Source organism: Heteronotia binoei, chromosome 1, assembly GCF_032191835.1.
Source record: "Heteronotia binoei isolate CCM8104 ecotype False Entrance Well chromosome 1, APGP_CSIRO_Hbin_v1, whole genome shotgun sequence".
NCBI classification, from domain to species: domain Eukaryota; kingdom Metazoa; phylum Chordata; class Lepidosauria; order Squamata; family Gekkonidae; genus Heteronotia; species Heteronotia binoei.
Genome location: NC_083223.1, coordinates 7,873,361 through 7,890,318, shown reverse-complemented (window position 1 = coordinate 7,890,318; position 16,958 = coordinate 7,873,361). Strand labels below are relative to the sequence as shown.

Sequence of the window (16,958 nt, the reverse complement as noted above, 5' to 3'; positions counted from 1 at the left end):
GAGGACCCCCATGTGACTTGGTGGCATTATCAGTGCCGAGGTGTGCGTCAGAAGTTAGCTTTGCCTAGGGTGCCAGATAGTCTTGGGCCAGCCTTGAATTCACTTCCATAGGAGGTGGTGACGGCTACAAGCATAGACGGCTTCAAGAGGGGATTGGGTCTCCAGTGGTAGCTGAGCCAGCCATTTCTGCATACGCTACTTACAAGGGAAGCTGTAGTTGTTGCATGAATGGGCCTGAGGAGATGGCCGGGAGAGGAGAGCACTATTGAACGCTATCAGCTTGTTTGTTTTGCTTGTTTATTACTTTAGTTTTCTATCCCGCCCTCTCTGCAAGCGGACTCAGGGCGGCTAACAGTCAATTGAAAAACAATTTACGATTATAATTTAGAACGGTAAAATAGCAATTAAAACACATTTCGGTATAGGCGGGATCACAATTTTCTTTCTTCTGACAGTGATCCTATGGGGATCGCAATTCCTCGTGAGTGATGTCGCTCAGCAGTGTAGGGTAGCGGTCCTCTCCCATTTAAGTGTTAAAGGCCTGCCGAAAGAGTTCAGTTTTACAGGCCCTGTGGAATTGGGAGAGGTCTCGCAGGGTCCTTATGGCCTCCGGGAGGGCGTTCCACATTTCTGGTGCTGCCACTGAGAAGGCCCTAGCCCGTGAAAAACACAGTCTGGCCTCCCTTAGTCCGGGGATAGTAGATTTTGTGTCCCTGAACACAGTGCTCTCTGGGGAGCATATGGAGAAAGGCGGTCCCGTAAATAGGCAGTAAGGCAGTTGAGCAGTGAGAGAGGAGATGAGGAGCCGGAAGAAACTGAGCAAGTCAGTCTTCCTTCCTTTCTTCCTGATCCTCCCCCCCCCTTTCTTTCGTTTCTTCATCCTCTGGCCCTAAATGTCTCTGCAATGTGGCTTACCATCAACTCGAGGAAGGGCGGAGTTGTGGCCAAAGTCAAGTGTTGGAGCAAAGATCATAAATAATAATGATCAGGGCTCACTTTGTAGCAGGAGCTCCTTTACATATTAGGCCACACCCCCTGATGTAGCCAACCTTCTTGGAGTTTACAGGGCTTTTAGTACAGGACCTTCTGTAAGCGCCAAAGGATTGGCTACATCAGGAGGGTGTGGCCTATTATGCAAATGAGCTCCTGCCACAAAGTGTGCCCTGGTAATACTCGACCTTAAAGGAATCTACTACCTGGGAAGACCAATGAAAATTAATGCACAGTTCAGTAAAATTACAGTAGCGGTTGCTGCCGTCGCCATCTAGTAATTAATTGATGCGGATGTCCCATAAAGCACTTTTGAATACGCACTCGTGCCATTTGCGGTCTTTTTAAAGCTACCGTGATTATTTTGTTGCGCTTGACTCCCATCGCCGCGTGTTTCATGCTCCCACGTCCCCCCCCCCAAAAAAAAATCTTAGAAACTCTAAACCCCTGTCTAGATCTTTGGAAACCACTGACCTTTTTACAAGTCTCTCCCCTCCCCACCCCTCCAATTCCTGTAGGTTTTTAATCCATTTCAATTTAACGAATAGCTAGAGGAGAGCGGCGCAAGGAGTTAATGTTGACGAAGGGAGAACAACAGCGGGTAATTACTTTGATTCCAGTTCCTTTTGATGTGCATTCAGAGGAGAGGATGAAGAGGTCAATAATATTATGACCATGCAAATAGAAAAAGGGGTTCTTTTTTGGGGAGGGGTGGGCCGTTGGAAAAAAAAACAGAAAAAAGGGGGATTATTAAAGCATTAACCTTGATTTTTAATGGCCTTGGTTGAGTGGTGAGATCACAATTTGGATGAGCCTGATTATTGACTAAATACAATACATAAATGCAATGGGTTCTTAACACCCGTTGCACTCTGCCATTATCGCATTACTGCCGTCCTTTTGTTGCCTGGCAGACAGGAATATGAAAGCAATCTGTCATGTAGTGAGACTGGCTCCAGAAGCATTTCTCTGATAAGAAGACCCCCTGCCCTTTGCTAGTGTCTGGTCCAGTAGGCTTAACCATGCGCTTAATCCCCAGAAAGTGGTTCGATTATTGCTGACCAGCAATAGCAAGATAGGTTCCCCCCCACTCACTCCCCGCCGCCCCCTAGCTATCAACCCTCCGTTAATTCCTTAAGCAGAAATGTGGTGCAATCTATATTTCTTTGGCATGTGTCAACCCCGGACGGTGCGCGGCTCATGTTTTCAAATCGCCATGCCCCCCGAAATAACGGACTTTGAATAATAAAATTCCACAAATCCTTTAGGAGAAAAAAAAGGTGCAGAATTCTCAAGAGCCGCATAAACTCTACGCACGATGCCGTAGGGCTCCTCCGTATTACTCAGAGGGACGAATATCCATTTCTGACAAGCGGTCGGTGCGTTCTTAATCCGGGGGTGGGTGGGGTAGGGGACGTAGCTTCCATTCAAAACACGGTAAATGACTTTTTAAATTATCGGGGCTGTGCCTTGAAAAAGAGTCCTCTTCGCCTTTCAGTCAGCATTGCGGAGCTTAAACATGGGCAGCCTTAAATCTTTTCCACGGGTCGATGCTGTCAAGCAACCATGACTGTACATTTTTTATATTGATTGGAGTCATAGCTGCAGATTCTTCCTTAACTCCCACCTCCTTCCCTGTCCACGCATAAAACTGCGCACATTGCTCTTGTACAGCGTTCTTGTCTTTAGTGTGTACAGAGGGGAGGGAGGAAGACCATATTATATGTCACCAGGGCTCTTTTTCTAGCAGGAGCTCCTCTGCATATTAGGCCTCGCCTCCCTGATGTAGCCAATCCTCCTGGAGCTTGCAGTAGGCCCTGTAAGAAGAGCCCACTAAACTCTTGGAGGATTGGTTATATCAAGTGGGCGTGTCCTAATAGGCAGAGAAGCTCCTGCTAAAAAAAGACCCCGCATGTCACAGAATGTATAGCTACTACTACCTAAGTTGCACTTAAATACAGACTGTGAGGCACACAATCCATAAGAACATAAGAGAAGTCATGTTGGATCAGGCCCGTGGCCCATCCAGTCCAACACTCTGTGTCACATAAGAACATAAGAGAAGTCATGTTGGATCAGGCCAATGGCCCATCCAGTCCAACACTCTGTGTCACATAAGAACATAAGAGAAGCCATGTTGGATCAGGCCCGTGGCCCCTCCAGTCCAATACTCTGTGTCACATAAGAACATAAGAGAAGCCATGTTGGATCAGGCCAATGGCCCATCCAGTCCAACACTCTGTGTCACATAAGAACATAAGAGAAGCCATGTTGGATCAGGGCAATGGCCCATCCAGTCCAACACTCTGTGTCACATAAGAATATTAGAGAAGCCATGTTGGATCAGGCTGTGCCCATCCAGTCCAACACTCTGTGTCACATAAGAACATAAGAGAAGCCATGTTGGATCAGGCCAATGGCCCATCCAGTCCAACACTCTGTGTCACATAAGAACACAAGAGAAACTATGTTGGATCAGGCCAGTGGCCCATCCAGTCCAACACTCTGTGTCACATAAGAACATAAGAAAAGCCATGTTGGATCAGGCCAGTGGCCCATCCAATCCAACTCTCTGAGTCACATAAGAACATCAGAGAAGCCATGTTGGATCAGGCCAGTGGCCCATCTAGTCCAACAGTCTGTCTCAGAGTAGCCAAAAAACCCCAGGTGTCATCAGGAAGTCCACCAATGGGGTCAGGACACTAGAAGCCCTCCCACTGTTGCCCCCCCCAGCACCAAGAATACAGCGCATCACTGCCCCAGACAAAGAGTTACACCTATACCTTGTGGCTAATAGCCACTGATGGACCTCTGCTCTAGATGTTGATCCAGTCCCCTCTTGAAGCCGTCTATGCTTGTAGCTGCCACCACCTCCTATGGCAGTGAATTCCATGCGTTAATCACCCTTTGGGTGAAGAAACACTTCCTTGTATCCATTCTGACCCAAGCTCTCAGCAATTTCATTGAGTGCCCACGAGTTCTTGTACTGCGAGAAAGGGAGAAAAATACTTTGTTCTGTACCTTCTCTATCCCGTGCATAATCTTATAAAGCTCTATCCATGGAATTAAGCGTTTGAACCCCATTTATGTTAACGGAAAAACTTTAAGCACATGCTTGAATCTCTGAAATCAATAGGATTTACAGTCGGTTGCGCTGGACTGGATTGTGTCCACAGTAATTTTAAGACCTCCGCAAACCTATTTAGTTTTTATCTCTCTCATGCTCGCCACCACTGCCACCCGTTTCTGCAGAAAGTTCCACCCAACAACCCTCTAGGTTTTAAAGCAATTATTTTATTTTATTGCATTCACTCTAAGTCTTCGTGCCTCAAAGAAGCACACACACACACACCCCGCAACCAATGAATACAGGCAGTTACGGTGAGGTCTAAAAAATGGTCATTGTTGATCACTTAAGCAAAATAGTTCTTGCTGAGGCAAACAAAGCAGCTGGAATAAAAGCAGGGCTTTTTTCTGTAGCGTGAACTCCTTTGCATATTTGGCCACACATCTCTGATGTTAGGGTTGGGAAGTCTCTCCCAGCCTCCAGTGGGGGGGGCTGTTGCACGTGTGGCGTGATGATGTCACCCGTGAGTGACATCATTGGGCCAGCGACATCGCATGCCGACCACTCTAGGCCTACCTTATTGTACCATAGAATTTTCCCTCCCAAATTGCTAGAGATGCCGGGGAAACCATAGAGTTTCCCCAGAAATGCCTAGAGCGGCCAGTGTGTGATGATGTTGTTGTTGTTGTTGTTGTTGTTATTATCTGTTTATTTATATTTCACCCATTCCCCATAGCGGCTCAGAGCGGAGCGCAACATGAATAGTAAAATCGCAATAAAATCAACATAACAATAAAACAGCATAACAGTAAAAGCCAATTTCAATATTCAGTCCAACAGAATAGTTCAGCAGGACCAGATGGCATAACGATACGATGCAGCAAAACAGCGCAGTAGGATAGTACGGTAGGGGAGGCCAACCGATCTAGCGAATAGATGCCCGCCGCCTCACCCAAAAACCTGGCGGAACGGCTCTGTTTTACAAAAGGCTAGCCTACGAAAGGCTAGCCAGCCAGGTAGGTGCCGGCGCGATGATGTCATCCGCGGGTGACGTCGTCACAACATTGGGGGAGGTTCCAGGGTGGGCCAGTGGGTTGGGAACCTCCTGGGCGGGAGAATCTGCACCCAGACCAGGGGTTTAGCAGCCCTACCTGATGTAGCCAATCCTCCGAGAGCTTAAAGGGTTCTCAGTACAGGGCCTACTGTAAGCTCCAGAAGGATTGGCTGCATCAGGGGGGCGTGGCCTAATATGCAAAGGAGCTTCTGCTAGAATTCCATCCCTGGGCCACACACCCCTGATGTAGCCAATCCTCCGAGAGCTTAAAGGGTTCTCAGTACAGGGCCTACTGTAAGCTCCAGAAGGATTGGCTGCATCAGGGGGGCGTGGCCTAATATGCAAAGGAGCTTCTGCTAGAATTCCATCCCTGGGCCACACACCCCTGATGTAGCCAATCCTCCGAGAGCTTAAAGGGTTCTCAGTACAGGGCCTACTGTAAGCTCCAGGAGGATTGGCTGCATCAGGGGGGCGTGACCTAATATGCAAAGGAGCTTCTGCTAGAATTCCATCCCTGGGCCACACACCCCTGATGTAGCCAATCCCCCAAGAGCTTAAAGGGTTCTCAGTACAGGGCCTACTGTAAACTCCAGGATGACTGGCTACCTCAGGGGTTTGTGGCCTAATGTGCAAAGGAGTTCCTGAAAAGCTGTGAATAAAATTATTATTTTGCATGGATTGGGTAATTGTTTCCCCACCACCACCCCTGCACACACACACACACACAGACTGAACGTTCCTCAAAAGCCATTGGTTTTTCAGTTCAGATTAGATGCTTTTACTTTTGGCAGGCTCCTTTCCCGACCTCATGAGAAGCCAAGTCTGAGCTGGTTTCAGAAGGTAGCTGTGTTGGTCTCCGGTAGAACAGCTAGAGCTCAGTAGCGCCTTAGAGACCAATAAGGTTCTCAGGGTAAAAGCTTTCGAGAGTCCAAGTCTGATGAAAGGAGCTCTGACTCTCAAAAAACTCATCTCCCCAAAATCTTGTTGGGCTCTCAGGTGCTCCCGGTCTTGAACCTAACCAAGTCCCAGCTGCGACAGAAGTTGGTGGGGGTGAGGAGGTGGCCATTTGCACATAGATGTTGTGGTCAGGGCCGGTGCGTGCGAGTCGGCAAGGTAGGTGGCCACCTCGGGCGCCACATTGCCTACAGGGCACCTCAGGCGCCCTCTTCCACTACTCCGCTGCTCTCAGCTTCCATGGTCGCGGACCCCAGAAGCTGAGAGTGGTAGAACTGTGCCCCAGTTTGTGCTCTTCTCAAAGCCTGACTTCATAACCAGGCTCGGAGGAGAGTGGCATTGCTCTGAAGCTGCTTCCCCTGCAAAGGGGGAGGGACGGTGGCTCAGTGGCAGAGCATCTGCTTGGGAAGCAGAAGGTCCCAGGTTCAATCCCCGGCATCTCCAACTAAAAGGGTCCAGGCAAGTAGGCATGAAAAACCTCAGCTTGAGACCCTGGAGAGCCGCTGCCAGTTAGGGGAGGGATGGTGGCTCAGTGGTAGAGCATCTGCTTGGGAAGCAGAAGGTCCCAGGTTCAATCCCCGGCATCTCCAACTAAAAGGGTCCAGGCAAATAGGTGTGAAAAACCTCAGCTTGAGACCCTGGAGAGCCGCTGCCAGTCTGAGAAGACAATACTGACTTTGATGGACCAAGGGGTGTCTGATTCAGTAGAAGGCAGCTTCATATGTTCATAAAGGCAGACAGCCTCAGAGCAAGGCAGGCAGTCCCGTGGCCCCTTTCCCCCATCCGGCAGCCGGGCGGAGGAAGGAGGAGGCGCGGCGTTGCCAGACCCCCCATGGGGAGGTTGCAGCTGTGTGGGCGGTCTGGGCCAGCAAAAATCCCACCGCCGCCCCTGGTTGTGTTCCTCCTTCCTTACTGCAGCAATGTTTGGGGAACCATCCACACGATTGTGAGCCACGCTGAGTCTCTGATTCAGAGAGAAGGGCGGGGTATAAATCCGCAGTTGTCTTCTTCTTCTTTCATTGACTGAATGGGTCAAGAGGTTGGGCAACTTTTGGGTCCTTCCTTGATGGGGAGAAGAGGCAAGCAGGTCTCATTTTGGGCAGGAGGGGAACTCCGGAACCTCTAAATTTTATTGTGCTCTAGTGTTAAAACTGTTCCGGTGTTGTTAGGGACCCCGCTTTGCCATTCTGTGCCGCTGGGCAAAACAAAACCAAAGATTTTGATGCTGGAAAGCGCCATTCAGTTGCAACCTCATAGAGCAAGGGTGTCAAACACGCGGCCCCAGGGCCGAATCAGGCCCCCGGGCAACTGGCTCTTGTCTGCTTCCTTCTCCCTCTCTCTTGCCTCCTTCTGCTTCTCAACTTGTTTTGCAAGGCTTACTCAATTGCACAGAAGCTACAGGGCAAAAGTTCTATTTCCTCCATTGGCTGCGGCTCCTTCCCTTCCTGGTCCCCTGGGGAGGGAAGTAGAAGAAGAAAAAGACTGCAGATTTATACCTCACCCTTCTCTCTCAATCAGAGACTCAGAGCGGCTTAAAATCTCCTATATCTTCTCCCCCCACAACAGACACCCTGTGAGGTGGGTGGGGCTGAGAGGGAGGGAAAGAGCCGGAGCTTCCTTTGCCCAGTTCCGTGGATCCCATGGGAGAGATACAAAGAAAGCACCTTTAAGACCAACAAGTGCTAATGTTTAATCATGTTTCATTTTAAAAAAAATCTTTAGTCATGTTTTTGTCCTTTATAAAGTTTATATCTCTGCTACCCAGGCCTCAGGTTCAGTGGGAGCTCACAGGAGCACAGCTCCTGAACCTTTCTGAAAGTTCCCCCTCCTCTTCCTGAGAGTTCCTCCTCCACCTTCTGAGAGTTCCGCCTCCTCCTTTCTGAGAGTTCCCCCTCCTCCGGAGAGTTCCCCCTCCTCCTTCTGAGAGTCCCCCTCCTCCTTCTGAGAGTTCCCCTTTTTCCTTTCTGAGAGTTTTGCCTCCTCCTTTCTGAGAGTTTTGCCTCCTCCTTTCTGAGAGTTCCACCTCCTCCTTCTCAGAGTTCCTCCTCCTCCTTCTCAGAGTTCCACCTCCTTGTCCATTGATAGTAGGTGCAGCTGCATAACAATCCCTGGATGAGCTCCACCACCTATTTGTCTACAAAGCGACCCCTGCTGCTACCTTATCTTAAAGAAGTACACACATGGCCCAGCCCAACACAGCCCATCCTGGCCTGACAAAGTCTCATTTATGTCAGATCTAGCCCTCATAACAAAAGAGTTTGACACCCCTGCCACGGGGTTTTCAAAGCAAGAGATATTCAGAGGTGGTTTGCTGTTGCCTGCCTGTACATAGCGACTCCGATATTCCTTGGTGGTCTCCCATCCAAATACTAATCAAGGCTGACCCTGCTTAGCCTCCAAGGTCTGCTGAGCTTAGGGTTGCCAAGTCCAATTCAAGAAATATCTGGGGACTTTGGGGGTGGGGCCAAGAGACATTGGGGCAGAGCCAGGAGCAGGGGTGTGACAAGCATCATTGAACTCCAAAGGGAGTTCTGGCCATTGCATTTAAAGGGACAGCACACCTTTTTTGAATGACTTCCTTCCATAGGAAATAATGAAGGATAGGGGCACCTTCTTTTGGGGCTCATAGAATTGGACCCCCTGGTCCAATCATTTTGAAACTTGGGGGGTACTTTGGGGAGAGGCACTAGATACTGTACTGAAAATGTGGTGCCTCTATCTCAAAAAACAGCTCCCCCAGAGCCCCCGAAACCTCCAGATCAATTCCCCATTATACCCTATGAGAATCGATCTTCACATAGGGAATAATGAAGTGCCCAGCAGATGTTTCCCCCCTCTCCCCGTTTCTGGTGACTCTGAAGTGAGGGATTGGCCTCTCTACTCATGAATTACTGCCAACTTCTTCAAAGTAACACAGACACCCCATCCCAAGAGGAAGCCTTCCAATCGGAGACTGAAGCCTCCGGAGGTGGAAAGTCACATGGTCCTCTGGGGGCGGGGCTTCCCCCCATTGGCCAGCTGACTGGGGGCGGGAAGGAGCCTGGGAAAGCGGAAGAACCCCCGCTGGGACCTGGGGATTGGCAAGCCTAATTGAGCTCCACCTAGCCATCCAGGTGATACCAGAGGCGATTAGCCATTGCCCGCCTCTGCATAGCAGCCCTGGATTTTCTTGGTGGTCTCCCATCCAAATACTCCCCGGGGCTAATTTTGCTTAGCTTCTGAGATTTGACAAGATTGGGCTAGCCTGGGCCATCTAGGTCAGGGTTCAAAGATTGTTAAGGGGGGAGAGAATTTATAAATCATTTAGGACAGCGGTCCCCAACCTTTTTTGGCACCAGGGACCAGTTTTGTAGAAGACAATTTCTCCGTGGACCGGGTGCGGGGGTGGGCATGGTTTCAGAATGATACAATTGTGCACTTTATTTCTCTTAGTTTGATGTGGTGGTTAAGTGTGCAGACTCTTATCTGGGAGAACCGGGTTTGATTCCCCACTCCTCCACTTGCAGCAGCTGGAATGGCCTTGGGTCAGCCATAGCTCTCGCAGAGTTGTCCTTGAAAGGGCAGCTTCTGGGAGAGCTCTCTCAGCCCCATCCACCACACAGGGGAGGTGTTGCGGGGAAGGAAGATAAAGGAGATTGCGAGCCATCCTGAGAGCAGGATATAAATCCAATATCATCGTAGTCTTCTTATTACTACATTGTAATATATAATTAAAGAATTATACAACTCACGGCCTGGTTGCTAACAGGCCACGAACCGGTACCAGGCCATGGCCCGGGGGTTGGGGACCCCTGATTGAGGAAATGATGCTGCTGTCATGAAATGTTGGATGTGCCAGAAGACAGCATTGCTGCCACTGGAGCAGTTTCCAAAATCGCGGGTATACATTGCTTCTCTGCAAATTCCTTTTACTTACAGTACCTAAGCTCACTTAATTCCAAAGTATTGATTCCATCATTTCAATGTTTCTTCTAGATATCTTACCTTGACATACCAGGGCCTGGGAACAGAAGACTGAAGCATCATCTAGCAATAAATAGGACAGAGGACATGGTTATTTGCTGGTGGTCTCTGGCAAATGAGGAAGCGTGGCCCTGGTCTCCGGTTTGTCAGCAGCGAGAGAGAGCCAACTTACTGCTTTTGAAATGTGAACATGGCAACTTGGAGGTAATATGCTACAACATGCTATTTGTTATTGTATATTAAAATACAGAGTTGTATCCAAAATGATTCCCTTCCCCCACTAATAGAAGGAGGGAGAGTTTCCACTGATTTCCTCTCTTGTTGCAGACCCCCCCCCCCCAATGCCATTCCTTAGGGTCTGCCATCTCCTAAGAGCAGCATTTTGGAGCAGCTTGATGGCGTAGAGCAGGAGCAGAGAGTCAGGGAACATAAGAACATAAGAGAAGCCATATTGGATCAGGCCAATGGCCCATCCAGTCCAACACTCTGTGCCACATAAGAACATAAGAGAAGCCATGTTGGATCAGGCCAACGGCCCATCCAGTCCAACACTCGGAATCACATAAGAACATAAGAGAAGCCATGTTGGATCAGGCCAACGGCCCATCCAGTCCAACACTCGGAATCACATAAGAACATAAGAGAAGCCATGTTGGATCAGGCCAATGGCCCATCCAATCCAACACTCTGTGTCACATAAGAACATAAGAGAACCCATGTTGGATCAGGCCAATGGTCCATCCAGTCCAACACTCTGTGTCACATAAGAACATAAGAAAAGCCATGTTGGATCAGGCTAATGGCCCATCCAGTCCAACACTGTGTCACACAGTGACCAAAAAAAACCAGATGCTATCAGGAGGTCCACCAGTGGGACCAGGGCACTAGAAGCCTTCCAACTGTGCCCCCCACAAGCACCAAGAATACAGAGCATCACTGCCCCAGTTATAAGAACATGAGAAGCCATGTTAGATCAGGCCAATGGCCCATCCAGTCCAACACTCTGTGTCACACAGTGGCCAAAAGTAACAGGCGCCATCAAGAGGTCCATCAGTGGAGCCAGGACACTAGAAGCCCTCCCACTGTGCCCCCCCCCAAGCACCAATAATACAGAGCATCACTGCCCCAGACATCAGAGCATAAGAGAAGCCACGGTGGATCAGGCCCATGGCCCATCCAGTCAAACACTCCGTGTCACACAGTGGCCAAAAAAACCCAGATGCCATGAGGTGGTCCATCAGTGGGCCAGGACACTAGGAGCCGTGGTTGTGATGGACAGAAGGCTGTCCCACCCCAGTGAAGGGGGGAAGCATGACTCACTTGAGCCCATGGGAGTGCTCCTCCAGCATCCAATCACCTTTGGGAAGGGGGTGGGATTTTGCAGGGAAACACAGCAGCCGCGCAGTTCAGGGAAAGCTCAGGCCTAGCTCAGGAGAAGAGCAGACAGAGCGAAGGGTAGCTGTGCTTGGAAATGGATGAGGGTGGTTTGGGTCTACTAGAGGACACAGTTGTTAGGCTTTTGGCCGCTGTGTGACACAGAATGTTGGACTGGATGGGCCATTGGCCTGATCTAACATGGCTTCTCTTATGTTCTTATGTGACACAGAGTGTTGGACTGGATGGGCCATTGGCCTGATCCAACATGGCTTCTCTAATGTTCTTATGTGACACAGAGTGTTGGACTGGAGGGGCCATTGGACTGATCCAACATGGCTTCTCTTATGTTCTTCTGTGACACAGAGTGTTGGACTGGAGGGGCCATTGGCCTGACCCAACATGGCTTCTCTTATGTTCTTATGTGACACAGAGTGTTGGACTGGATGGGCCATTGGCCTGACCCAACATGGCTTCTCTTATGTTCTTCTGTGACACAGAGTGTTGGACTGGAGGGGCCATTGGACTGATCCAACATGGCTTCTCTTATGTTCTTCTGTGACACAGAGTGTTGGACTGGAGGGGCCATTGGCCTGACCCAACATGGCTTCTCTTATGTTCTTATGTGACACAGAGTGTTGGACTGGAGGGGCCATTGGACTGATCCAACATGGCTTCTCTTATGTTCTTATGTGACACAGAGTGTTGGACTGGAGGGGCCATTGGCCTGACCCAACATGGCTTCTCTTATGTTCTTATGTGACACAGAGTGTTGGACTGGAGGGGCCATTGGCCTGACCCAACATGGCTTCTCTTATGTTCTTCTGTGACACAGAGTGTTGGACTGGAGGGGCCATTGGCCTGACCCAACATGGCTTCTCTTATGTTCTTATGTGACACAGAGTGTTGGACTGGAGGGGCCATTGGACTGATCCAACATGGCTTCTCTTATGTTCTTATGTGACACAGAGTGTTGGACTGGAGGGGCCATTGGCCTGACCCAACATGGCTTCTCTTATGTTCTTCTGTGACACAGAGTGTTGGACTGGATGGGCCATTGGTCTGATCCAACATGGCTTCTCTTATGTTCTTATGTGACACAGAATGTTGGACTGGATGGGCCATTGGCCTGATCTAACATGGCTTCTCTTATGTTCTTATGTTCTTATGGCTTGCTGTATCTGGCAATGGTCAGGCCTTGTGCCATTTCGTCTGACTCCTGGGGAAAGGACAGGCTGGTGTGGGTGGAAACCTGGGCGTGTGAGAAAGGCTCCAACCTAGTGGCCAGTCGGTAGAATCCGGTTTATATTTGAGAGCAGGGCTTTTTTGGTAGCAGGAACTCCTTTGCATATTAGGCCACACCCCTCCGATGAAGCCAATCCTCCTGGAGTTTACAGAAGGCTCTGTAATTGCAGCCTTGTAAGCTCTTGGAGGATTGGCTCTATCAGGGGTGTGTGGCCTAATATGCAAAGGAGCTCCTGCTAGAATTCCACTCCTGCTTGGATGGGAGACCTCCAAGGAATACCAGGACTGGGTTGTAGGGCAGGCATTAGCAAGTCACCTCTCTGAACAACCCAGAAGTCAACCATGACTTCCATGCACGCATACATACACACACACACAAATGCAAAAAGAATCCTGAAACCCACTAAATAATAACAGGCTGTGTGGGTCCCCTCAGTTGATAGAAACGGCCTGCCGCAGTGGTTTATAACCCACTAGCCTTCATTCAATATTTTATTCTAAATAATGTTTTATTCTAAAAGTTTATTCAGATATTAAAAAGCTGTTGCTGCGGTGTTACTGTGTTTATTCCCCCCCCCTGCTTTTTAGAAGAACTGAAATTACTTTCCCTTTCCCGAAGTAGGGGGAAAAAAATGTAATTTGCCTGGGAGAAAATGTGATATTACTTTTTTCCACCTAAGACACAGTTACCTTAATTGCTGATTTGCTTCTGATCTGCTGTGTCTCAAACTTGACCTTTTGGTTAGTCAGAAATCCCGTCCCTGTTAGAATTATTCAGAAGGAATCGAACATTAAATACATTACATTATTTAATACATTAAAAGGCCTGCAAGACAAGAAATCTCGCTCGCTCGCTTTTTTTGGTCACGTCGGACTAACACTCAGTTAATAGCTGAGAAAAATCATAGTAATAAATTTCAAGGAAAGTAAAAATGGAGGACAGATGGGAACGTCGCTAATTAAGACAATCCACAGAAAAAGGAATGCAGCCCACAAACAAGGAACTTGCAAGTAGTACCTTCCATTTGTATAAAATGGGGGAAACAAATACTCATTTTCTTCCTGAAGGTATTGCTATAGCCAGGTCTTTTGGGGGGAGAAAAAGCCCAGCTGGAAGTTATTTGCATATTAGGCCTCGCCCCCCCGACCACCATTGTTTCGCATAGGACTTTTTAGTAGGGAAAAAACCTAGCAAGAGCTCATTTACATATTAGGCCACACCCCCTGACACCTAGCCAACCAGAACTGCTTTTTTGTGCGTTTCTGCTCAAAAAAAGCGCTGGCTATAGCAGAAATCCATCTCCTCCCCAGTGCACTGAAAATCCTCACTTAGCATTTCTTTTGTTGTTGTTTAAACAATTATTATTATTATTGTTATCATCATTATCATACAATGAAAAGGCTCATAATTATATGCTACAGAATAATTCTATACTACAGAGTCAAAGATGACACCTTAATACATTAGTGCAATAAGAAAAATAGTAGCTTCAATGATAATACTATTAAGTGGTCATTTCAATAAAACAAATAAAAGGTATATTAGCTTATTGTTTTTATTAATAAAAAAAGAAATAGAGAAAAAAGAAAGAAGGAAAAAGAGAAAAAGAGAAAAGGAAAAGGAAAAAAAGGGGATTCCATAGAGATTCAGCAAAAGAGAAAAAAGCTACCTATTGAGTACTGGATCTGCTTCAAGGTTTTGGTACTGACATTTAAAGCCTTACGCGGTCTGGGACCAACATTCCTGAGGGACCGCCTTTCCCCAGAGGTCGTTACGATAGGCTACACACTTCCTGACCATCCCCGGCCCTAAGGACATCCGACTTGCCTCAACCAGGGCCTTTTCAGCGCTGGCCCCTGCCTGGTGGAATCAGCTCCCAGTGGAGATCCGGGCTCTACCTGAATTACTGCCATTTCGTAGAGCCTGCAAGATGTAGCTGTTCCTCCGGGCCTATGGTTGAGGCAGCGGGCGTCCTACTATTCCATCATTTGGCCTCCCTTGTGGAGACATCATGCTGTATTACAGTGCTATCTTATTGTTATTGCCATCGTTTAAGTTGGGCCTGCAGCTGGTTATTGATACGCTGTGCCCTGTCCGTCGGTGCTGCGTTTTATTTATTGTTCTTAATGTTAATTTTAAATTGGTGTTTTAACTTTGATATGTATGTTTTTATTGTTATTTTTATATGTTGTGATCCGCCTTGAGTCTGTTTACGGGGCAAGGCGGAATACAAGCCTACTAAATAAAATAAAAAATAAATATTGGAGGTCTCACCCTGAGATATTAAGTATTCAAGAATAGGAAACCAGATGATGTCTCTTGTGAGAGATTTTATGGATTTTATATTTGCCGTCATTTTGCTCATCACGTACACATTCCATAACCTTTTGTGCCACAGATTTAGCATTTAGCATTTCTAATTAGTTTGTTTTACTTCCAGTTGCAGGATATGAAAGTGAACTAACAGTCTTTTTAGCATCCATGAAATGAATCAAACATTTTATTCTCGTCTGAAAGATAGACAATGCAGTCACAGAGGGATTATGCTTATGTCCCTTTATTTCCTCCCTTTTTTAATCTTCCCAGTAAGCCAATTTTCTGCTTAAAAATCTACTGTTTAAAACCCCTCTTTCCTTCAGTATGGGGGCTTTATCCTCACCGCTTCTGTACTGTTACGCAAAGGATGCATTTATTTGTGTGCTTGAAAGGGTGCTGGAAAGCGCAAGTGTCTCACTGAAATAAGAGTCGGGCCAGTCATTCTGCAGCCCAAACATAAGAAGATAAGAGAAGCGATGGTGGATCAGGCCAATGGCCCATCCAGTCCAACACTCTGTGTAACACAGTGGCCAAAAAAATATTATATGTGTGTGTGTGTGTGTGTGTGTGTGTATGTATATATATATATATATATATATATATATATATACACACACACACACACACACACACACTGTGGCTAATAGCCACTGATGGACCTCTGCTCCATATTTTTATCTAACCCCCTCTTTAAGCTGTCTATGCTTGTAGCCGCCACCACCTCCTGTGGCAGTGAATTCCATATGTTAATCCCCCTTTGGGTGAAGAAGTACTTCCTTTTATCTGTTTCAACCTGACTGCTCAGCAATTTCATCGAATGCCCACGAGTTCTTGTATTGTGAGAAAGGGAGAAAAGTACTTCTTTCTCTACTTTCTCCATCCCATGCATTATCTTGTAAACCTCTATCATGTCACCCCGCAGTCGACGTTTCTCCAAGCTAAAGAGCCCCAAGCATTTTAACCTTTTTCATCATAGGGAAAGTGTTCCAACCCTTTAATCATTCTATTTTCCCTTTTCTGGACTTTTTCCAATGCTATAATATCCTTTTTGAGCTGCGGTGACCAGAATTGCACACAGTATTCCAAATGAGACCGCACCATCGATTTATACAGGGGCATTATGATACTGGCTGATTTGTTTTCAATTCCCTTCCTAATAATTCCCAGCATGGCGTTGGCCTTTTTTAATTGCAATCACGCACTGTCTTGACATTTTCAGTGAGTTATCTACCACGACCCCAAGATCTCTCTTTTGGTCAGTCTCTGCCAGTTCACACCCCATCAACCTGTATTCGTAGCTGGGATTCTTGGCTCCAATGTGCATTACTTTGCACTTGGCCACATTAAACCTCATCTGCCACGTTGACACCCACTCACCCAGCCTCAACAGATCCCTTTGGAGTGCCTCACAATCCTCTATGGTTCTCACCACCCTGAACAATTTAGTGTCATATGCAAACGTGGCCACTTCACTGCTCACTCCCAACTCCAAATCATTTATGAACAAGTTAAAGAGCATGGGACCCAGTACTGAGCCCTGTGGCACCCCACTGCTTACCATCCTCCACTGCGAAGACTGCCCATTTAAACTTACTCTCTGTTTCCTATTAATTAGCCAGTTTTTGATCCACAAGAGGACCTGTCCTTTTACTCCATGACTCTCGAGCTTTCTAAGGAGCCTTTGATGAGGAACTTTATCAAAAGCTTTCTGGAAGTCAAGGTAAACAACATCTATTGGGTCTCCTTTGTCCACATGTTTGTTCACCCCCTCAAAGAAATGTAACAGGTTAGTGGGGCAAGATCTTCCATTACAGAACCCATGCTGAGTCTTCCTCAATAACCCGTGTTCATCAATGTGCCTACTCATTCTGTCCTTGATAATGGTTTCTACCAACTTTCCCAGTATTGAAGTTAGACTGACTGGCCTGTAGTTTCCCAGATCTCCTCTGGAACCCTTTTTAAAGATGGGGGTGACATATGCTACCTTCCAGTCC

At 47.5% G+C, this 16,958-nt stretch overlaps 1 protein-coding gene across 1 annotated transcript in view; it reads left to right on the top strand.

The window, feature by feature from the left end:
* Positions 1 to 16,958, top strand: part of WDPCP (WD repeat containing planar cell polarity effector) — a 326,846-nt gene that overhangs the window by 158,312 nt on the left and 151,576 nt on the right. Inside the window, exon 9 of the mRNA XM_060257471.1 lies at positions 10,041 to 10,232. Within this exon, the coding sequence (XP_060113454.1) occupies positions 10,041 to 10,232 (192 nt within the window). The remainder of the gene's footprint in view (positions 1 to 10,040; positions 10,233 to 16,958) is intronic.